We start from the raw sequence: 24365 nt of genomic DNA on the forward strand, positions 1-24365 counted from the left end.
TCCTTGATTTAGCAAACATTATGCTTTATAGAACACGGTTCTTAGTTAAATAATATCGCATCGTAGACGACCGAGCGGTCAAGATTGCAGCCTACCGCTCTGAGGAACTCGGTATCAAATCTGAACGGGTCGAAAAATCAGGAATTTTTCGGGAGTAATTCGACCGAATATGTCGGCCCCGTCCTTCACCACCCGATCGCCCATTGTGGGCCTGGCCGAACCCATAATGGGTTTTTTAAAAGAGACCCTCTTAGTACCCACAGGCCGAAAAAAGCAAAACAAAAAAAACCATTGCATCGTAAGAATCCATAATTTTTTTTCCAGAATTGTCAATAAATGAAAATTTCATAAAATAAATGAATTTGCATTTGCGAAATTTTCGATTCATTAAATTTCATTTGAATTTAAATTTTGCTATTCATTTTCTGCATATACTTGTGAATAAAAATAAATTTTCGAAATTAGAGGTCGCTCGAGTCTAGTCGACCGCCAAATTTCAACGGCTGATATCGTATGTTAGTTTTGATTTACGAAGAATGATTTACTTTTTTAAAGAGAATTGTTTCCGATTCTCTTTCCTCCAACATTCTCTTCCAATTTCTTTCTGCCTCGGATAACACCTCGATCTAATTTCTGCCGCAGGTAAATATGCCTCACTTAGATATTTGTATAAATGTAATTTTTATGATGTTTTTCATAAATGAAGGAAATCTATTGACAGATAAGTTGTAGAGTTTCTCATTTTGATGACTCCTCTACCGATTAATTAGTGATGTCAGAATTAAAATGTACTGTGGTCTTCTTAATTTAAGATACATTTTGCCAATTAAATGAAAAACTAATAAGATGAGTAATTAATATAATGATATCTACAACGTGTAATATTATTCGGAGGACAGATTTACTTCCAGATTTTTTAACGTGTCTTTTATACTTTATAAACTGAAGAAGTAAACGTTTGCATATTTAATAGCAATTTTTTACAAGGATTACAAACTTATAATCCTTATAAAATATCATCATTAGTTCTTTAAGTTTATGGTAATGATTCCTGCTAAAAATACAGTATTTAACTATGCTTTTCATATCTGAAAACAGTTAATAAGTGAAAACCATATGTTTATTATTTATACATTATTCCATTTGAAGTTATGTATACTCTGAGTTCTAGTCTGTTTTACTACTATTGCATCCCTAAAATTTTTTCAAGTGAAATGTTTTAGAACTATTGCATGGTTCATTTTTGTCAGCGTCTTAAAGCAGCTGCTTTATCATTCTTTGTTAATGGTTATTACTTTGTTGTTATATGGGTTCAATTCTAAAGTGAATCGACTCTATACAAACTAGAAATTTTTTTTAAACTAAATTAAAATAATAATAAAATAAACATGTCAGAACTGGCAAACATTTATTCTAAAAGAAATTTCCATGTTTGTTTAGTTAAATATCCTAGCATTTCTCAAGCAGATTGATAGGCTACCTTTTGCATAGAATTCTGATGGCTGCTGGTAAAAAAATTCTTTTGTCCTATCTTCACCTCATTGTCTAACATAATCTTTGCCCTTGAAAAGTTTTCTTGAAAGGTCTGAAAATGTGAAAGTCACATGGCAACAGGTCAGGCCTATATGTGACTATATGCAATTTATAACTCATCTGTCACTTATGATTATGTCGTTCACAGTGGCGATTGATACAACAGAGATTACATTGTATGTCTGATCTGGTCTCAGTTTATCCTGAATTTGCATCCTTCTCTGTAACTCTTGCACCAATTATACATGGCTGTTCTTCCTAAACAATATTTACCATAAATGTGCTTCGTTTGTCTATTGATGTTGGCACTCCTATTCTCTTCAGCCACTAAAAACTGAACTACTGCCCATTGTTCAATTCTGGATGCTTCCATTGTTACTAACTTAACATTACTCTGCCAATTACTGGAGATAAACCCATTCCTGCCAATACAGGTATGAGCCTCTCCTTATGTCCGGTAATTGGTTCCAGGAGAGGCGACTTAAGTCGAATTTACTTGTCACTAGGCTAAACCACAAATAACCATTCCCAGTTCTGTATTTTATTTATTAATACATTTTTAATAATGTATGGTTAATAAGAATCTATTTTAAGCTTACAAATTACTTTTTTCTGTACTATATTAAAACTAAAATTTATCTAAAATTTACGAATACATGTACAGTACATACTTGTACTGTACATATACATGTTTACAATTTGGCGATGTTTACAGTACATTGCAAACTCTTTATTTGTTAATGTCGTTTGCTCTAAGACATTATAAAATAAAATTATTTTGTAAGATTAAATAACAAACACAGTTATTAAAATTATTTTGCGATAGTAGAAAATAAACTAATTTACGTTAAATTTACCAATAAAGACTGCTAAATAAGATGACAATACAAAGTCACAGATGTTTAAATATTTTGTTCTTTAGGATTTATAATGTACAGTATTAACATTTACTGTAAATGTACATGTACATATTTTAATATGATTTTATATAATTTTATTCTTATTTATTGTATAGTAACATGATTTTATGTGCTTCTAACGCTTTCCTAGTGATATTATGACTTCAATATTTGTGGCGGGCAGATGTAAAGTTGAATAAAATGATTTATTCATTATTTTATTTTGTCATATATACATAGACATACAGTATACGTGGTACGATCCAAAAGCTTGGGGAATGCAGTAATCTACGACAACAAAAGCATGTATTTGAAGTTACAGCGTATGAAATGGATTCTACCAAATCATTTCTACGTGTTCAGGTTAATTTCACCCTTGGCATGTGATTAAACTGCAAGTGCTGCTGTTTTTTTCCGGAGATAGTTACCTTTGTCCTGCGACGTAATCAAAGTGGAGTTTCAAGAACAACCTCCAACATTAAATTTTGTCAGCGTTTAGGTAAAACACCTATGGAGATATTAAAATTGCTAAGAAAGGTGTACGGTGATTCTACGTTGAAAGGTCACGGTGAAGTCAAAATGTTGGAGGTTGTTCTTGAAACTCCACTTTGATTACGTCACAGGACAAAGGTAACTATCTCCAGAAAAAAACAGCAGCGCTTGCGGTTTAAACACATGACATGGGTGAAATTAACCTGAACACGTAGAAATGGTTTGGTAGAATCCATTTCATACGCTGTAACTTCAAATACATGCTTTTGTTGTCATAGATTACTGGCATTCCCCGAACTTTTGGATCGTACCACATATATACGTATATGTAGACAAACGATGTGTAATCAAGAACAACTTAACTCGAAATGACGTAACCTGAGGTATACCTGTACTTATGCAGCCTGTGCTTCACCTACATTGAGCTTACCCATCTGTAAGGTGGACCATGAATTGCTACTCTGCATGATGAAATATGATGCATGTTCACTTCAGTCGGTCAATCCTTATACTAGTTTTCAGCATGGTTTCTTTGGCAGTTCAGGGACTTTTCATAAAATATGATAAGTTTGTACATTTCTCAATATATATCTTGATTCCACCATCCATATTATTTACTACATTTTTGTTTTTTTTGCAGATGAAATGATATCTTACCAAATGCTTTTTTAAGGGTGGAAACTGATGAAAATTCAATAAATCTAAACTGTTTGGAAATGGTTTAGTTTTCTAACAGAACTTCGTAACAAGTTCTAAATTTACTGTGTTGTTTATAGTTGAGCATTCTCATAGGGTAAAATTACATTGTTATGAAGACTTGGACATTTTATCTCATAATCTCAAAACTTTTCAGCATTTACATTAAGTATCCTCCATGTTTCATACAATTGAAAAACAGAATAAATTGTATTCTAAAATTCAAATGTGAATGAATCTAAATGTCAAATTTTGTATTCTATTTTGTGAATTGCATTCGAGCTAGTTTCAGTACATACATGTTGTCACAAGAGTTAGGCATCAGGCAAGAGAGATCACACATACACTCATCCATTTATCAAATTCCTCCAGTTTTTGCCACCTCTCTCCTAGCACACTTTTTCATATCACTCATGTTTCTAATATTTTGCTTTTTCAAATGCTCATCCAGTTGCTCCAGCCATGATTTCCTTGGTCATTCTCTTTCTTGGCTTCCTTCCATTTCCAAGTATACTCTTTTCAGTAATTTCTCATTCATTTTCTCAGCATAATCAAAACATCATAAAGCAGAGTTACTCACCTTTTATATGGCATTCTCTTTCACACTATAGGCCTATTCTTCCATGATATGTTCATTCCTCACACAATCCTTTCTAATCACTCCATGCACTTCTCTCAAATATTTTATTAGACATACAGTGATGTAACTCCTGTGCCTCTTCTATCATATCCATTTCTCACTATCATAAATCACAAGTTAGTTTCTAAGAGACTAAATATTTTGGTTATTTTAACTTAACGATTACTTTTATGATATTTGAATATGGTATCAAGTTTTACTTATGTTATGTAGTATGTTGAAGTACTGGCATAGAAAATTTAGGTTGCATTAAAAAGCAAATTAGTTGCTATAACACTGAACATAAAATATTGTTTTATCACTTTTTTTTCTGGGCTTACCAGTGGCCAAGTGGATAGTCGTTGAACATTAGTATTTGAGTGGGGGTTTGTGCTTGGCCAATGGGCTAGGCACATGGAGTTTTCTTTGTGTGTTTAACATTTAAATAGGGGTCAATTTCCTATAAAATTCTTCTGCAGAAGTACCTCCTTTTTAGCAGATTGCTCTTGGTCCTCTTCTCTCTAGTTGTTTGTAAAACTTACATTAAATTTAAAAGTAGTTCTAGGAATAATATTTGAAGTTACACATTATGTTTTTGACATAAAATTCAATAAAACAATTAATTGTTTTTAAACTTTGGAGTTTTTGTTTCTTTTGAAATTATAAACATGTATTTTGATTTTTTTTACATATTTGGAAATCTTTTAAAGATTTTTATATTTATTTAATTGTTTTATATTTCAGAATTTTAAATAAAGCAGCATGTCCAGTAACAAAGCAACATCAAATTTGGAAAGAAATATATCTAATAGAACAACAACAAAAAATGTTTCTATTAACAATGCACATTTAGTAAATGCTAATGAGAAAAAAGACAGTACTTCAGTTGTAACAAAATCACTTATGGCATCTAAATCCAAAAAAGAACACATGATTGGAACATCTCCGAGACCAAACAGTACTGGAAAAATACACAAAACTAGTATTCATCAAGAAGATAGGAAAGATGCATTAAATGATCAATTGACACCCAAGCAATCTTCAGGAAAGAAAACCAATGTTGAGCAAAAGTCCATTTGTTGCACTAGCAGTTCTCAACGGACTTATACCCCAACTAGAAATAACAAAAGTATTGCTAAGATTAGTAATGAAGAAATAAAAAGTAAGCACTGTACTTTACCAACAAAGACAAAAATATCTGGACAGGATAAATCTGGTAAACAAGAAACTTTTCAAAACAAATATGATACAAATGTAAAATCTAAGCCTGTACATTCGCCTCGGCTTATAAAAAAGAATTTAGTAATTGACAATTCTCCTAATTTACGATCAACTCCAGAATCTGCAGAAATCAGAAGTAATACAATTTGTGATAAAATAAAATTGAATAATTCAACTCAAGGTATACATATATTTTTTTATATTAAATAAGTTTTGATCTTAGTATGTTTTTAAATTTCTATGACAATTACATACATTAAATGCTTTATTAACCATATTCAATATATTTATATTGAAGTTATATTTGACATGTAAGTTATATATTGAAATTATATTTATATTCAATATATTTATATTGAATATGATTAGTAAAGCAACATTTGAAAAACATTTTCAGTCAGATTGATTAAATGGTGATTAAAAATTTCTAAAGTCCAGAAACAGTAAATTAATTTCTAGATGACAAAAATTTTATTTAGATCTCGATTAAATAAATCTGTATTTTCTCGATTAAATCTGGGGGTTTATTTTTGAAACATTATTTCCTGGAGTTTATTTGAAGGCTGGGCATATTATCTTGCAACATGGGATGAGTGGGTAAAAATTGAAAGAAATACCTTAATTGTACATTTTCTGAACAATCAAAACCATTTATTAACTGGGTTTATTGGTTACAGCTTCAACATTTGAAATAATTAGACTTATTTTTATTGAAAATTATTTAAATTATTATTATAAAACTGAATTATTTGAATTGAAAATTTTGTTTGACAGAATTGTCCACAAGATATGCATGTGGTTTTTACTTTCTGTTTCTGCTTCACAGTTAATTAGTAGATTCCTTAAAGGTGTTCCTAGTGATTAAAATTGATAGAGGGAATAGTTGCCATCCATTACAGTTAGAGCCAATTGGAGGACAGCTCATGATTTTACTGTCTTCCAATTTGCTGGTATGCTTACAAATCCCCTCGATTTCAAGCACAGCTTGAAGTTGAAAATCTATCTGAAGACCAGTTGTGGAAGCTGATCTTTATGATTTTACATGATTGTGAAATGATTGCCAAAGAGGAAACCTTGTGATTATAATGTGGATTCTGCATTTGCCTTTTTTCAGATCATGAGGGGTGATTGTGAAACAGACTTTACTGATGATTTATTTACATATTATTAAATATGTAATTATATACATTTATTAAAAACAAAAGCAAATTTGCATACTAATGATATGGATGTGTGCATTTATTTTTATGTAAAGAATTAAATCATGGATGAATATTTGATACTCCAGGATGCAGGAAATCTTCAACATATTGATTTAGTTAAAGTTGATTTAGTCAAGTTAATTGACATTTTGAAATGCCACTTTGAATAAATATGTAGTACAAAATTTTAATGTCAAATTTTTTGCATTCATTAACATTAAATATGTATGAAATACTTGCAAAAAATATCTGAGACAATGAAAAATGTTTGTGAACATTCTGTATTACTGTCTCAATAAAGAAAAAATAGATTATTATGAGGGATGCTATGTCTTGGAATTTAGAATAAATTATGGTTTAACATGGTGACCCTTTAAGATCTTATTTGTAACTATTATATCTGTTGTTTTCAAATTGTGGGATGATGGCCTTTCTGGGGCGTGAGGAAATGACCAATTGCTTATTTTCAATTACAACTCTTGTATATTACTATTTACTGTTCACTTCACTAATTTTAATACCATACAATAATATAGAAATGATGCCCAAACTACAGTTTGAGGTAAATCCAGCCTGCAAACGTATGTAACACATCATTAGAGTTTTAAGTGAAAGAAATAGGCCTACCTTTAGTATATTTTGAATATACAAAATATTTGTGGCCTGCCTACGTATGAACAATTTGGTCTACCAATTGAAAAGTTTGGACATTGCTTCAATATATATTAAAAAAACACTTGTGTATTTTGTGTTTATTTCATTAACATATTATATTGTAAATTATCATTGTATCCATTATTTTTATGACTAAATGTAATCATTATATCATCATAATTTTTGATCAGAGAAAAAACCTATGGTAAGGAAGGCAGTTATGGAGCATTTATTAAAAAATACCAGATCAAGATAAGAATTGCCATGAGGAGGAGATAAAATCTCTTGGGAAAAGTTTAAAAAATAATATATTTTATTTTAAAAAAAAGGCTCCAGGATCCAAATTACAAAAACTTGGACCAGAGTAGTCCAGTAAACATTGGATAGATTAAAATTTCTGCAAAGAATAAGTCTCTGGTTATGTATAGGTTCAAGGTAGCATAGAAAATGCTGTAAGGTTAGAAAAATACTCATTCTTTTAGGGTGAGGAGCATAAATTGAAATAACATTTCAGATCTCCAATTGATTATTAACAGCTATAATGGAGTCCCAATATTCAAAGATTTTAATTACACAAAGTGATACAGGGAAGATTAATAATACGCTGCTGCCTCTTTGATTTTGACAGGTAAGGGAAATAAATTTTTAAAGTTGTTCTTAAGCAAAACATCAACAACTAAACAATCTCTAGGAGAATATACTATACATGAAAAAAGCTGATTCATTTCTTGTTTAATATTTTTAGTAAATTTGAGACTGAAGCTTTTGAAAACTTTCAAAATAAGTTATTTGTGTTTGTTTGATAAATAAAATTTTACTGTTGTGAGACATTTTTGCTTTTTAAGTTGAGGTATGTCAACATAGTTGAAGATATTTGTTATCCATTAAATATGATGATTTGACTTATTTTAAAGAAAGAAACATTTTCAAGTAAATTAAATATTTATGTTGTCTATAAACAATACATTACACTCTTAAGTCTTTTTATTTATATATTTATTTTTAAGTATTTTTTTTTTGTTACAGTAAAAAAAAATTTTATATTATATCTATATTGTATACTTTTTGTTAGTGTCTGTATGTATATGTATGCATATATATTTTTTCTCTTTCTACAGAAAATACTTTGAAGCAAATCTCTCCAGTAAAAAATAAACAGAAATTTCCTAATTTAAATGAAAATTCACCCAGTTTATCGAAAAGAGGGCATTTTGAGAATAAATTTAAAAGCACACAATTAAATAGTGCAGTTTCTGTTTATGTTAGAGTAAGACCTTTCACAAATAGGTAACTTTGTTTTAATTTAAATTTAATACTAATAATTTCAAAATCTAATATTTCAGAATTTAATTTTCTATTTTGATTTATTATAATTATTATTATTTCAGAGAATCATTATTAACAGATATATATAACATTATATCAGTAGAAGACAATTCTATTACAGTGAGAACTGAAGCTGGAAATGCATATCATTTTTCCTTTGACAGTTGCATTTCACCAAATAGTTCTAATACTGAGTGTGATGATCAAGAATTCACATATAATAAAATAGCGGTACCATTATTAGATCATGCTCTTGAAGGTTATAACATATGTCTTTTTGCATATGGACAGACTGGATCAGGAAAAAGTTACAGGTAAGAACATAATTTTTTACTTACAACTTCTGATTATAAGTTATTAATTATTTCAAAAATCTATTCTATATATATAGTAGAGTGTCGTTAATCTGAACCCCGGTAATCGGAACGATTTTCAGTCGGAGTCGTGCTGAATCAAACGTTTTTGATACTAGATTTACTTCTAAAGTATAATTTTCATGTTTTTATATTCTTCAATATATTTATTTTGTTTGTACAAAATGAAGAAATAATTTTTAACGATACAATAGCCTCGATTATTATTATAAAAATTTTCGTTAGGCTTAAAATCAACGAAAATTTAACACAAAGCAACAAGCAATGGAGAAAAATTTCAATATTGGATAGGTTAATGTATTTTTTCGTACATAATTGGTAATCGAAACAAATCACTAATCTGAACAACCCCAGTCCCCAATTGATTCCGATTAACGACTCTCTACTGTATATGAATTTTCATGAGAGGTCATTAATTCCCAGCACTGCCATTTCTATTGTTTTTTTTCTTTTTCTTGTGATGGAAAAAAAGAAAAAAACAATAGAAATGGCAGCACTGGGAATCAATGACTTCTCATGAAATTTTTGTTATGAACAATCTATATTCAGAACAAGTGAATAAAGACTATGAGGTGAAACAAGCAGTGGATTGGGTCAGGGGAAAAATAGAAACAATGAAAAAATAATCAGTGAATTATCTTGAAATTTTTTAATTGGGAAAATGAGCCTGTAGAGTGAGCAAGCAAAGCAATTTGCTTATATTATAAACAAGTTAACATTCTTATGAATAAATTGCAAAAAATAGTCACAAACCAAGGAAATAATAATTCATATACATTTTGAATTCATTAGGATTAAAAAAGAAATTTCTTATAACATTGATTTGAATCTAATATGATTCAAATATAATAGAATAAAAAATATTCATTTGTATAATTTTTATTCTATTATAGCTATGTATATAAGCATATTAATACAAAAATATACAAAATTGAATAAACAACTGTAATGTTAATGTTTCTTTTTGAAAAGGAACTTTGCATACTTAAGACTACAAAATTTTTGTAGTTTTAAGTTTGGTGATTTTTGAATTAATCTATCTTTACATATGATGATGATATCTTATATTATGTTTAAACATTTAAAAGTACATGCAGACTTACAATTTTATAATTTCATAACTAATTTTATAAAAAAATTTACAGATTTACTATTAATCCAATAAATCAAAGATGAAATCTAATTACAATGATTAATATTTTTTATTGTACTTTACAAAACTCTTGAGAGAATTTTTATAAAAATAAGTTTTCTTGCATAGTTACATGTAAACTGTTGTATGCTTTTGACATTTTATTAACAATGAGCAATGTAAATCATTAATTTTGTTAACAACAACAATAAAATAATTTTCTTTATTTAATGCAAATTCATTTAAGCAAAGTAATTTAAAAAATCATTTTGTAATAATAAGTTAATGGTATAGTTTTTAAAATGTTTAAATTTAATACTCTTGGAAATTTTATTTAAATATTTTGTTTCTTAATTTTAAATTCATTTATTCTTTTAAATCTTGATTTAGTATGATGGGCACTGCAGAGAATCCAGGTATAATTCCAAGATTTTGTAAACAGCTATTTTCTTGTACATCAAGAGCAGAAAATAAGGTATTCGGGTTGATTTGCTTAAGAATTTTTTATATATGAAGATTATAAAAATTTTACTGTAAATAATTTTATTGTAAATGTTTGAAAGTTTGAATGAATCCATATCTATGTTAATACAATAATTAATTTATAAATTACATCATCAATTACATGTTTGTTACAGCCAATAGAATTCCACTAGATTAGTTTTTTTAAATATCTTGTTTTATTTTCCACATTCCATTTATCAACCTGAAGATAACAACTTAAAATTTTCAAAAACATTAATTTTTCTTATATTAAATTATGTTCTGCTGGAATGTCTGGTTTTTGGTGTTTTTAATAATCTATAAATAGTTTAAAAATTAGTTTTTGTTACATGTCTAAGTTTATGCATTTAACTCATAGACTCAAACTCTCAAATAGATTAAACATAGATATTATAATTTCTTGCAAATGATCCACATAGTTTATATCCTTCAAAAACCTGCTAGAATGGATACAAAACTTTCATATAACTCCAATCACTATAAACCCTATTTCTCCAAAATGGACATTGAACACATGATGCTTAATTGTTATACAGTTTAGAAAGTATCATCTTAAACATTTTTTTTTCCTGTTTTCTTTTATTTATGTTAACAATTTATTTAAATGTAATTATAAAATATTTGAGATGGAACCACTGCATTGTGTTGAAAATACAAAATGTCTATTGCATGATGAAGTTTTTTTAGTTTCACTTTATTTCTGTTTTATTTATCTAATAATAGTAGTAATAAATGTCAAAATAAACTAAAAAAAATTAAACTGACATTTTTTTGAAGAGTCAATTACTTCGTTATTCACTGTAAAGTGAATAAATGTGATCAAATCTACATAGCTTCTAAATAGTTCTCCATGAATGATTATGTAGAGAAAAAGAATTTTCAGAAATTATCAGCTTTCAAGATACAAGTACAGTAGAGAACCGAAAATCGGAATCAATTGGGGACTGGGATTGTTCAGATTAGTGATTTGTTCCGATTGTCAATTATGTACGAAAAAATATATTAATCTGTCCGATGTTCAAATTTTTCTCCGTTGCGTGTCGCTTCGTGTTGAATTTTCGTTGATTTTAAGCCTAATGAAAATTTTCATAATAATAATCGAGGCTATTGTATCGTTAAAAATTATTTTTTTATTTTGTACAAACAAAATAAATATATTGAAGAATATAAAAACATGAAAATTATACTGTAGAAGTAAATCTAGTATCAAAAACGTTCGATTCAGCACGATCAGCAGATAACTTTTATCACATAACCTGTACTTGTTCAAATTGACTTTTAAATACACAAAATCCATAGATTAAATAATTTGCAGGAAATTATGGTATTTTGATATTAATTTTAAAAGTTTAATTGGTGTTTTCTATGAATAATGCCAATTTAATTGAAATTATTATTTTTTAAAATTCATTTTAAAAGATTGGCAAAGAAAAGAGTCTAAAAAAATTTTAGTTATTCAAGTTTTTGCTATAAAGAAATTTATAGATATTTGAATTATAATGACTAAGATTGTTGCTTATCTATTATAGACAAAATATGTGGTAGAAATGAGTTATTTTGAAATTTATAATGAAAAGATATATGATCTTCTGATGCCTTCCAATACTGAAAATAATAAAGTTCAAGTAAGTTTTTTTTAATTAGAATGTTGTTTAGTTGAATTATATGCTGTAATGATAGAGAAGTTTATTAAAATATTGAACTCTCTTAAATTCTTTATATTTAATTGAAAAATTAAAACAAAAAAAGGTTTAAAAATTCTAATTCAGAACTATAACAGTAAAATGAACATTTAAAAGATTATGAAGCAAATCTGCAAGAATTTGACAAAATATAACTTTCATAAAATTACAAATATAAACATCCATAAATTCAATTATTTGTTTAAAACCAAAAAATTGCCAGATTATATTGAGCTATACAGTAGAGCATCGTTTATCCGAATCAGTTGGGGACTGGGGTTGTTCGGATAACTGATTTTTCATATAACCGATTATGTACGAAAAAATATATTAACCTATCTGATGTTGAAATTTTTCTTCGTTGTGTGTCGCTTTGTGTTGAATTTTCATTGATTTTAAGCCTAATGAAAATTTTTATAATAATAATCGAGGCTATTGTATCATTAAAAATTATTTCTTTATTTTGTAGAAACAAAATAAATATATTGAAAAATATAAAAACAAAAAAATTATACTTTAGAAGTAAATCTAGTATCAAAAACGTTCGATTCAGCACGACAAAGTCTGACTGGAAAGCTTTCGGTTGACCGGCTTTCGGATAAACGATGCTCTACTGTATTTATGTTACTACTATAAATAAATGTTAAGTAATTTGGTCTAGGAATAAGCATTAGGCACCATCTCTTGATAAATTTAATAATTATGATTAAATTAATATTTTAATAATTTAGAAGGTTCTGGAAGAAAAGAATTGGTTCAAAGCAGGACCAGTATGGTTATATCTAAATTTATATGCTAAGATTGGATGGAGTCCAGTACTTGCAACACAACTGCATGGTAAACGGAAGTTGCTGTTTCAAGTCCCACTTGGGCCAATTATTTAGTTCCAGAATTTTTTAAAGTATTTAATAAATATTAATTTAATTATAATTATTTAATTTAATAAAAAATGGTGCCTAATGCTTACTTCTAGTGCTAAATTCATGTTTTACATGCCATAAAATATGGTAAATGTTATACTGTATTTTTGTGAATGACTGGAATGCCAGTTTAAATGAGGTTATACATCCCTCTCTAGAGGGCATATTACAAAAAATAAACGAGTTACATTACATAAAAACAAATGAGTTTTTATTCTAAAACTTTGAAACTGTCAGCATTACATCAAAAACTGATTATATGTTTAATTTCTTCATTTTGTCTTCTTTTTAATGATGTAAATTGGAATTCCAAAAGTGCTTTGTTTTTTTTTTGTGTATTTTATTGTTGTTCTATTTGAAAATGCAAAAATAAACATATAAAATTTAAGAAACTTGCTGTAAATTATCTTGGCTTAGATTTAGCATTTGTGTAAAATTTGAAAGGGAGATTTATTTTTAAGGTCAGGATAGATGGTCAATGTAGCCCACACTGACTGACTACTATTATTACTAATGTCAATAAGTTATTGTTTTATTGTCTTGTAAATGATTTCTCTTCCTGATTTTAAGTCTGCAAATTACAATGTTGTTATTTTGTGTTTTGGGAAGAGTGTTTTCTTTAATGTTTAATTAACAACTTGTTTTGTTAGATTTGGTTATTTTTATATATTAATCACAGTTTAGCAGGCATGCCAGTAATCCTGGGGTTTCTAGCATGCCGGTTTCCTCTGTTTTTATGTGGCATGCCAGTCATTCCACAAAAATATGGTAATAATAAGTCCAAAAATGTATTTTACAATACAGATTTAACTTCCAAAACAGTTAGAATATATTGTAATAATTATATTAGATATAACTTAATTCAATGGATTATGTGTAATTAAAAACAGTTTTAATATTATATTACATAAGTTAATTTTCAGAAAAGAAGAATTTCACTTATGATAAAAAAAAAAAAAGTAAATATATACTTCACTAATCAAATCAATTTATTATGATGGCTTATCACCAACTGAGTATAAAAGATGGTCATAGAGTGAATTGCTTCATCAATAGCCATTATTAATATTTTTAATTATCTAATAAATTATCTTTTATAGAATATTTTTTTACAAATTTTAAAATTAATGTAGAGGCATAAATAGAGCAAATTGCTTTACAATTAAAAAAAAATCCAAATGTGTTTCAAAAAATAATTTATTATTTCATACTGTTGTTTTCTTCTTGGGAAAGATTTTTTATACTGTTTGTTTTTGTACGGTATTTAAATATTTCTATATTAGTAGAAATGAGTGAATTAATTTTTTTCCTTTGTTAGTTAAAAGTAAGAGAACATCCAACTACAGGACCATATATACAAGATTTAACAAGTTATGTAGTTACATCTTATAATGATTTATTGGTATGTGTTTTTAATGATAATTATAATTTATGCAGCTAAACAATTTCATTTAATTTTTAATTATTGATAATTTTAATTATGCCAGGATTGGATAAATTTAGGAAATAAATATCGAGCTACAGCTATAACAGGAATGAATGATAGAAGCAGCAGATCTCATTCCATATTTACGATTAACTTAATACAAATTAAGGTAATTTTAATAATTTTTAGATTCTCTGTTTAATTTTAGCATATTTTCATTATTTAATTTTAATGCATATTTTATATATCAATATATTGTATTAGTAATTGTTTATTATGTTATTGATTATTTTACACTTACCAGTTATCAAAATATTTTAAAGCTATATTGTGATACAAAGACAACAGTCTGGTAAGAATGGGAACAGTGATCAGTAATATGAATAATACTGTAGGAAACAATAGGTTTATTAATTGAATAATAATGCAGTTGGCATTATAGCATCTGTGAATGAACAATTTATGTTACCAGTATACAAAAAAATATTGTTAGTCAATAGTACAATTGAATTTTTGGCCTAAACATTCATGGCACTTGTAACCAAATATTGAGATTACAAGTTCACATATATCAATGATCATTGTAGTACATTTTCATTCAGTTCAAGTTCATTTGAACTGAATGAAAATGTACAGTTTTTCAGTGAAAAACTGTATTTATAAAAGTACAAAATGAAGAATGTGTTAACAATTGAAACTGTCTCAAAACTTGTGTGGAACAGTTTCTAGTAGTTTTGTGTCCAGAACTCTAGTCCTGTGTTTTAAATTTTTGTTTTAATTATTTTATTGGGATTTGGATTATTAACTTATTCTGTCATTTTTTTCTTAATTCAGAATCACTTAGTTGGTTTACGAATTAAGAAAAAAAGACAGAGATTTTTGTTTGCCAAGTGTACTAACTTGTAAAGAAATGTATAATACCTATTAATACCTATTAATTGTAATACATAAATTTAATTGTTTACATTTATAAAACAAAAACCTGGACACCAAAAGATTCTTAGAGGTTTGTGATAATAAATTTAATTATTTTGTATTGAAATTAATTCTTCATTTCTTACATGTACTCTAAATTAATATTTTGGAATATTTAAAGTAAAAAGTAATGTAATTTTAGATTTAAAATTATATTTCTACAATAAAATTATAAGAATTTGGTAACTTGATAAAATTATAAAATGCTCTGGGTAATTTGCTCTGGTAATTATAAAATGCTCTGGTTTGATGATCTGGCAATAAACAATGTTACAAATTGGTACTTTTTATTAATCAGGATAAATTTTGATTTGATGTGCCAGATTTAGTTCAACTGGCCATTTCATACACAAAATTTGTGATCCTTTTAATGTTACAGAAGAAATGCTTTCCTTCAAACAATAAAAGATACTAGTAGATGATAAGTGATATTTTTGAAGAAGTAAAAGCATAATAAAAGTTTGACTTCTTTCTTGATATTCTTATAAATGGGACAATAGATGAGCAATATGATGGTTAGGTGTTAGGTTTACTTATTTTTTAAAATAAAATTCAAATTAACTTCTCTCACTTTAACAGAGAAAGAATTTATCACATTTTACTGCATAATTCATCAGGAGGATTTTATGTCAAGTTTGTTACATTGGAAATGTTTATGAAGCTGTTTTAAGCAAAAATTTTATAAAATTGTGAAAACACAACTATTTACAATTTAAAGAATTTCTTGGAGAGTTTGTTGAATACAGAGGTACTGTATTATAGACTATTATTGTAAAATTCATTGGTTAATAAATGAAAGATATTTCAACAATTTTACAGCCTTAAAGAAATTTGTGACTTTGTTAATGAAAGCAGAATTTCCCAGAGCCGTAGAGCAGTGATTTATAATCTTATATTTCTCAATGAAATTACATTACACTTAGGAATCTGAATTTGAAATTCTAACAGGAAAGCAGTTAAACTTTGTGTTTACCTCAAATTTTTTCAAAGTAAAATTCAGATTTGGAGATGAAATTTAGGAGTTACATTAGTCAATTACAAAGGATCTGAATATATTTTCTATATTGATGAGTTAATGGCCATTTGATGGAAAATTTAGTTTAAAATGCAATGATTTTAAAATGAAAGATGCTTTTATGAAATTGTTTAATACATATCTTGGGCTAGCATGAAAGGAACATTAGATGGAACAAGCAATTATTTATTGCTTGTTCCATCATTATCAAATTGCAGCCTGGAATTGTGACACTGTTACAGTACCAGACTGCAATTTTTATCATATTTTTAATTTATTTAATTTAAAATATGTTCTCCATTGAAAATTTGTAGTGTCTTTCCCCTGTACATCATACTTTTCCTGTTAACAACAGTCATGCAGGTCATCTATTTAACTCCATTTGGGAAAATTTTTGAATTAAATTCATGTGACTTTTGTTCTAGAACAGAAGTTCATATATATCAGGGGTGGCCAACTTTTGTGCACATAAGATCTACTTTTTATCGTAAAAATGTGTCGCGATCGACTTGTTGTCATAGGCATAGTCTAAGTGGGGAGGGGGAAGTGTGAAATACATACTATGTTTATACACTTTTTCAGTACGAAGTGCACTCACTGCTTTGAGTCGAGTCATAACTGCATGCATACAGTTGCGTTCGGTTACAAATATAATACATTAAGTCAAGACATCGCTAGCGATCGACCAAAATTGGCTTGGCGATCGACTTGTTGGCCACCCCTGATATATATATATATAGTTCATTGGGCCCTCCTGCCCCTAAACTTTCCATATGGGGTCTTGATGTTCATCTCTCTAACACCATTCTCAAGATTAAGGAAGCTACAGTGGGAATTTATAGGTTTACAATTTTTTCAAATTGCAGCCCAATTAATTGAATTTTGGAACAATGAACTTCTAAGGCAAAAATTTCTAGATAGCTCTTTATTACAAATTTACACAAATTTAGTTAAGAAATGAAGCATGCTTCAATCTTTAGGAATACCTATAACTGAATAACTATTTTCTTGAATGAAAGTTAAATCTAAAACAAGATTGACTGATCCATCTTGAAAGTAATTTGCAAGTTAAAAGTTTTAAGACATTCAAAAATATTGGAAAATTGATCGAAAACTTGTAAGTAACTCCAAGCTTCCCATTAAAGTATAAATAGTTTTTAAAAAGTTTTTCATCTATGATTTTATTGCTTACATTGCAATCTTACATGTACATAAATTAGGTTTTACATAGAATTTACATAATTCCAGTCAAGCTAGAATATTCAAATACTTGAATGTATGATGATCTGAAAATAAAGTATAAATAGTTTTATAAACATTAACCTAAATGTACAGGTTCTGATTTCTTCAAATAAGTGAGTTCTGTTCAATTTGAATATAGATTTATTATTTCTGGAATTTTTAATTGAGCATAATTTTAACTGTAAATTCTTTTTTATGTTCTATTATTAGAATAAAATATCTCAAATAGCATTGTTCCAAATTGTAGATTCATAGAGAATATAATGCATTTCCTGAAATGTTAAACATTAAAACAGTATTGATGTTTACTATCAGTCTATTTAATATATAATTTATGTAATATTTTCTGATGAATTTTATTTTTTTAAATAATTTTATTTCTGATTTATTTCTTTGAGTAGAATGAAACAATAGATGGTGAATGTCATACACGTGAAACTACTAGCCATATAAATTTAGTAGATTTAGCTGGAAGTGAAAGAATTGCTAAATCTGAAACATCTGAAGAAAGACTCAAGGTAATGTACTTAATTATAATTTAATGTAATATCAATGATAAATATATCCCTGTTCTTTAATCTGATTTAAATATTTGAAAATAAATTTTACAATTTTTATACTAAATTCAAATGTACTAAACAATCATCAATTACAATAATTTTAGAATTTTTTCTTTCTCAGAATAATTATGCATTATAAATGATGCATTTAATTGTGAGATTTATCTATGGTTTATATTAACAGTAATAATAATAATAATTATTATTATTATTTATTTTTATTGCCCTTAGAAATATCAAGACCTATTTTATACCTGTTATATATTTGGGGGAAAAAAGAAGCATTTTATTATTAGCAAAGGCAGTTTTTGTCAAATAAAAAACTTATTTAAAAAGGAAAAGCATTGTAGTTGATGGTGATGCACTTGAGAATTACATTGTGCCATCTGCATTTCAATAGAAAAACCAGTTGATCATGCAACTTATGCCACATCTTTTCCAGATTCAACATGAGTACTAGAAATTGGATGTTCTATTCCATCTTGTAAGATAACTCGCACACATGTGATGGATGTTATGCCAATAATTGCCAATAATTGTACTGACTCAAGAGAAAATTCACACAAAAAAAGGTGTTAAGGAAAGTTTTATTTTCTTGCAAGTGCTTTCGATGCAGTAATAGGCGTCGTCCTCAGGCAGAAACAGAATTGTACCAATTTCAAACAAATTTTAAATTGAAATAAGAACAGCATTAGCCACTTGGAACATAACAACATTTAGAACAAGAAAACTTAAATTTAAAATCATGACAATGAGGCGCACACACCTTAATATGTAGAGTAGGCAGAGGTTGTAAGAATGGAGTTAATATTGGTGTTTTAATCGCTTGTATAGACTAATCCAAATTCTGGGCAAATGCAGGTGGGGAGTTGCCAGGCGACAGCAACACGTGAAAAGGGCCTCCCAAACATACATGAGGCCCCTTCATCACAGCACCTTAGCATTGCCACCCAATCCCAAAGCGGGGTGTGTTGGTGTTGCAATACCATCCTGGACAGCTCAGTATCACACCACCTCACCACGACAGGATGTTGGTGCTTAGAAATGTGGCTAGAGAGCATTCTGGTGGTTGCCCCTATATTGTGGATTTGTACCTCAACCCCTATATTGCGGGTTTTCTAATGGAATAGAATATACGCCCGACTTTTCTAGGATCGAAACCGCATCCCTGTCATTACATAAGCCTCCTCAGACTTGGGTGCAGGGCAGTGGGTAAAAGCAATGCATTTTGCCTAAATATATGGCAGATGCAGGCTGTGAGGCAGCCACAAAATGGTAGAGAAGGACGGACTACTGTCCACTCCTTTGGGTTGAGTAAGGTAGTAGCAGGGTAAAGGGACCTTTTAACTATGTTTAGGATATGGTTATACTTGGAAGGGCCATATCCTGCTGCACACACTGCTGAGTGGATGGCATCCAGCTCAGAGTTGGTAAAGGCTTGTGTAGAAGGTAATAAAAAGGCCCTTCTAATTAATAGAGCTATGGCTGTGTTAATGTACTGTTATGGCAGAGATTATTACCAAACTTGTGGAACATGGAGAATACCAAACCTCTCTGGGATTTGGAGATGTCCAGATCTAAAAATGCAATTTTTTTCCCTCAATATTTTTTTTTTCTTTCAGGTGAAATTGATATAGGGGAATACATTCGCAAGGAAATGTTCTAACACTAGAAGAAAGTCCTCCATGTCCTTCCATGCCAAAAGAATGTTGTCCACATACCTCAAATACGCCAACAGCTAAGTTATTGTAAGGGGGAATCTAAAGACCCTGTGTTCAACATGCCTCATGGCCAATTCCACTAATATTGCAGACAGAGGCGAACCCATTGGAATCCCCTGTTTTTATAGGTTTATTTTCCCATTGAAGCGAAAGTAATTGTTTTCAGTGATAAAAAGTAAAGCTTCATGAATCTCCAAAACTTGCTGTGCAGTGAAGCCCTCTTTAATAAGTAAGGTCTTTGCATGCATGACCACGTCAAAGTGAGGTACAGAGGAATATAATGCGACGACATCCATTTTGTAGAAGTGTATGTATCAGGACAAACCACCAAGCACAGCAGACAATACTGCCTTAGCCGGGAAAAAGCTGATTTAAAAATGTAATGCATATCATTTTAACCACTAAAAAAATTAATTACCATATATTTCCATGGATAAGACGATAGTTGAATCATAAAAAAAAGGCTTCCAAAATCCAGGGTCATCTTACAGGACAGATACAAAAAAGTTAAATTGAAATTTATATAAATTAAAACCATTATAAAAAAAATGGACAAACCGTAATTATTTACTTGTAGAGAGTAGGTCATATCCACAAAATAGACGTTTTTATGAATAGTCAAGGTCATTACCTAAATGCCCAAATCAGTGTGAACATTTGCAACAATAGCAAGGCAGAAAATAAAATTTGTTCATTTGAGAAATTACGAATAGGACATAATTCCATATATGTTATACAGTATTATTATCCAGATGATGATCGCTGATCTTAACTAAATTCATAGGCCATTGATAGTTTGGGAGTCGTCTTATAGGACAGATATATGCTAAAACTATAAAACTTTGCTGAAAATTTATACCTCGTCTTATCTGAAGGTTGTCTTATCTGTGGAAATATATGGTAATATTGAAAAAATATAACAAATAGTAAAATCACATGAAATTCTAAGGAATCTTCTTTAACACTGCAAAAAATAGTCTGTGAATTACTTTTAAAATGATTAATGGATACACAAACAAAATAACATTTTTAAGCATAAACAAAAAGTCAGTTAATTAGGAGTCAAAATAAATATAAATATTTTTGACTTATTTCTTTAACTATATTTTTGAGTTAACATTGAAAAGATATTAGTCTAATAAAAAAAACTTAATTCTTTGGCTATGTACATTTTTAAAGATGTGATGTTTATAATACCTGCATGTGTAGGAGAAAATTTTTAATTCTTTATATATTTTTTTATAACTTTAATGTTCCAATGGTTTACAAACTGGTGACTTTTATATTTCATACATCTGGAACTATGAAAGAAAGCTCAAATTAGTTAGAGATGGATATTGCTTTATAAAAGATGATTGAGCCTACAGTTTAAATAGTGCATTAAAACTGATGATTTTTTTTATGTAGTTAATTTGCAAAGTTATTAAATCAAGAAATTTGAGACAATATTGAGTAAGTTTAATTCAGATTTACAATATGCATATCATATATTTTATCTTCAAAGCTGTTATTTATCCTTACATAATATCTGGATATAAAGTATACCATATAAAATTATATGATATTCATTGTAAAAAATTATAATGATTCAAAAGAAAAACTTTTATATTAATATACTGTTTCTTAATCATTGGCACAAAATTAATTTGTTAAAGTATATACTAAATAATAATACAATTTGTATGTTCTTTTTTCTTTGTTTGAAATGGGAAGATTGAATTCTGAAGACAACCATTTGAAATTTTAATACTGTTTTCATTGACAGTTTTATCAGAAAACCATGAATCAACAAAAGGTCATTTAAAAAGGTTTAACTTTATAAACAGCTATTCCTTTTAGTGCAACTTCTATAATGGCAACATTCTTTGTAACATATATATCAGCTTTCTCAGATGATGGAAAAGTGTAAATTAATTGGAAAAAAATTATTACCTTTTGTTTTTAAGCATTTTTTTATTTTGCTTTTTTATTCATTAATATCACAAAATCATTGAAAATTGCACAAATAAATTAAGCAAAATTTATATTCCAAGAATTCTATCATCAATACTTTTATTATAATATATTTACGGACATAAAAAAAGGATACTGATTTAATTTTCAGTATTGGTCATCTGTTTTATTTATTTAAATACTATTTTTGATTATTTTAAAGATTATTATATTAAATAGTTGTTTAATTCATTATCTGTATGAATTGATTAATTTTTATCGTTACAGGAAGGAGTGAATATTAATAAATCTCTGTTAACTTTGGGAAAAGTGATTGCACATTTAGTTGAACGAGGAAGTTCTCAAAATAATGAAGTTTGTTCTAATTTAGCTGCACGAAAACATGTATTTGTACCTTACAGAGAAAGTACACTAACATGGCTATTGAAAGATAGTCTTGGAGGAAATTCACGAACAGCTATGTTGGCTACAGTGAGTCCATGCAATACTCATATTGAAGAAACTCTCAGTACTTTAAGATATCCTTTTTTTTTTTTTTTTTTTTTTAACTTTTAAGAATTCATTAAAATTTTTATACTTTATTATATTATATAAGAATTTCTTTAATTCATATGCAAATTTGCTAGACAAACAAGTAAAATTGTTAATATAGTCAGAATTAATGATGATCCTAAGGCTCGTCTCATTAAAGGTATTACATTTTTTATTGATATTTAAATTTTATTGCAAAATGCTTATTTACTTAGCTTATATTTTGAAAAATGATTTGCAAAATATATGAATAATTAATTTATTTCACACACACACACACACACACACATATATATATATCTTGTTATAACCAATTATTTGTTGTGTGTTACATAGTGGATTTATTTAAGTTACAAAAATATTCTCATGACTATATACAAGAATCTAGAATAAAATTCTTCTTTGGAAGCAATACTACTTCCAAATTTATTAAAATTATATATAATTTTCTTGTTTAATATTTACTTCTAAATATCTATATCTACATAATTAAAAAATATTTTTCATTTCAATTTGTTTTATGGAAGGAAGTTATTGTTTTATATTTTTTTCTTTATTGACATCCTTATTACTTCTTTATCAAAGTGAAGAATGATGCATGCTTTAATTATTAGTATTTCTAATGTATAAAACATTGGTTTATGATATAAAAGTTTTTTTATAGTGTCTAGAAAAAATAAACTTATATTTAGTACAAAGCTAAAACTTGCAATATTTGCCAGATGTAATCATTCACTTTTATAACAACTTAAAAGGGATTTTTTTTGTATGAATAAACCAAAATGTCATGTTCTTCAAATCCGATGTTCACCAAGTTCAAGAATTACTCAGATGATTTTATTTCCAAATATTTTATTTAAATACATTTTGGATCGGCAAGAATGCTGATTCCCAAAACTTCCCATTTTAAGTGATTATAAATGTGAGTAAACTTATATTTTTGTGCACAACTACATTCATATTAAAGTTTTATGTATTAACAACAAATATACCATTTTTGTTTATAACAAATAATATGAGTACTTTATTTACTTTATTCTCAAAACTAGATAAACTAAACTGAAAAATACTTCATAATATTTATGCTAAATACGATCTAAATAAAATGTTTGAATTTGGACTATTTTTTTGAATAATAAAATTTATAGTCTGCTCTTGTTTTTCATGGGGGTTACTTGTCAACTGGTACTGCATAGAATGAAATTCCATGTAAATTTGTGCTTCATCCTAAATAGACCTAGACACCTGCATAGACATGCTTGCAATTAACAGAAAAATGTTAAAATATGATGCTGAAAATGTTTTTTTATACTTTTACTATATACATAGAATTTCGTAATAAAAGTATTCAGTGTGTGCATTAATAGTCCTTCAAACTTGATTTAATGCAGACTGAGGTGATACGTTACCAAAAATGATGAGTTTTGCAACCCAGCAATGATGCTAGTCCAAATAGTGGCATTTTTGTAAAGATATTATATGTGCAAATTCATATATGTATTAACTACATATTAATAGTGACTATTTCTATTTGTAGTAAAATTTTAATTAAAAGAAAGATTGGCTATTCAGTAGCTACTTTTGAGTTAGTAACATTTGAATCGTGGTGTTTTTGCAGTGGCATCTTGGGAAAGCTGTTATATTCTTTGTTAACACTGGAATTAATGTTGTTATCAAATGTTGCCAGT

General features: G+C 28.0%; 2 protein-coding genes across 2 annotated transcripts in view; both read left to right on the forward strand.

Moving 5' to 3' along the window:
- The first annotated feature begins 470 nt into the window (after positions 1 to 470).
- On the forward strand, positions 471 to 22770 carry LOC136980712 (kinesin-like protein KIF14). Its single transcript, XM_067276904.1, has 10 exons — positions 471 to 642; positions 4984 to 5641; positions 8435 to 8603; positions 8705 to 8956; positions 10539 to 10623; positions 12182 to 12277; positions 14573 to 14656; positions 14742 to 14849; positions 18314 to 18430; positions 22414 to 22770. The coding sequence occupies exons 2-10, from the start codon at positions 5002 to 5004 to the stop codon at positions 22699 to 22701; spliced, it is 1839 nt and encodes a 612-aa protein (XP_067133005.1). The 5' UTR covers positions 471 to 642; positions 4984 to 5001; the 3' UTR covers positions 22702 to 22770.
- The window catches only part of LOC136980709 (kinesin-like protein KIF14), a 43041-nt gene continuing 41445 nt past the window's right edge, over positions 22770 to 24365 (forward strand). Inside the window, exon 1 of the mRNA XM_067276898.1 lies at positions 22770 to 22837. The gene's annotated coding sequence lies outside the window, so the exon portion shown is untranslated. The remainder of the gene's footprint in view (positions 22838 to 24365) is intronic.

This window comes from Centruroides vittatus, unplaced genomic scaffold (genome assembly GCF_030686945.1).
Source record: "Centruroides vittatus isolate TY-2023 unplaced genomic scaffold, ASM3068694v2 contig_717, whole genome shotgun sequence".
NCBI classification, from domain to species: domain Eukaryota; kingdom Metazoa; phylum Arthropoda; class Arachnida; order Scorpiones; family Buthidae; genus Centruroides; species Centruroides vittatus.

Coding starts and splice junctions, on each gene's coding strand:
- LOC136980712 (XM_067276904.1), top strand. CDS start 5,002: ATGTCCAGTAACAAAGCAACATCAAATTTGGAAAGAAATATATCTAAT. Junction 10,624..12,181: donor CATCAAGAGCAGAAAATAAG/GTATTCGGGTTG, acceptor TATCTATTATAG/ACAAAATATGTGGTAGAAAT. Junction 18,431..22,413: donor CATCTGAAGAAAGACTCAAG/GTAATGTACTTA, acceptor TTATCGTTACAG/GAAGGAGTGAATATTAATAA.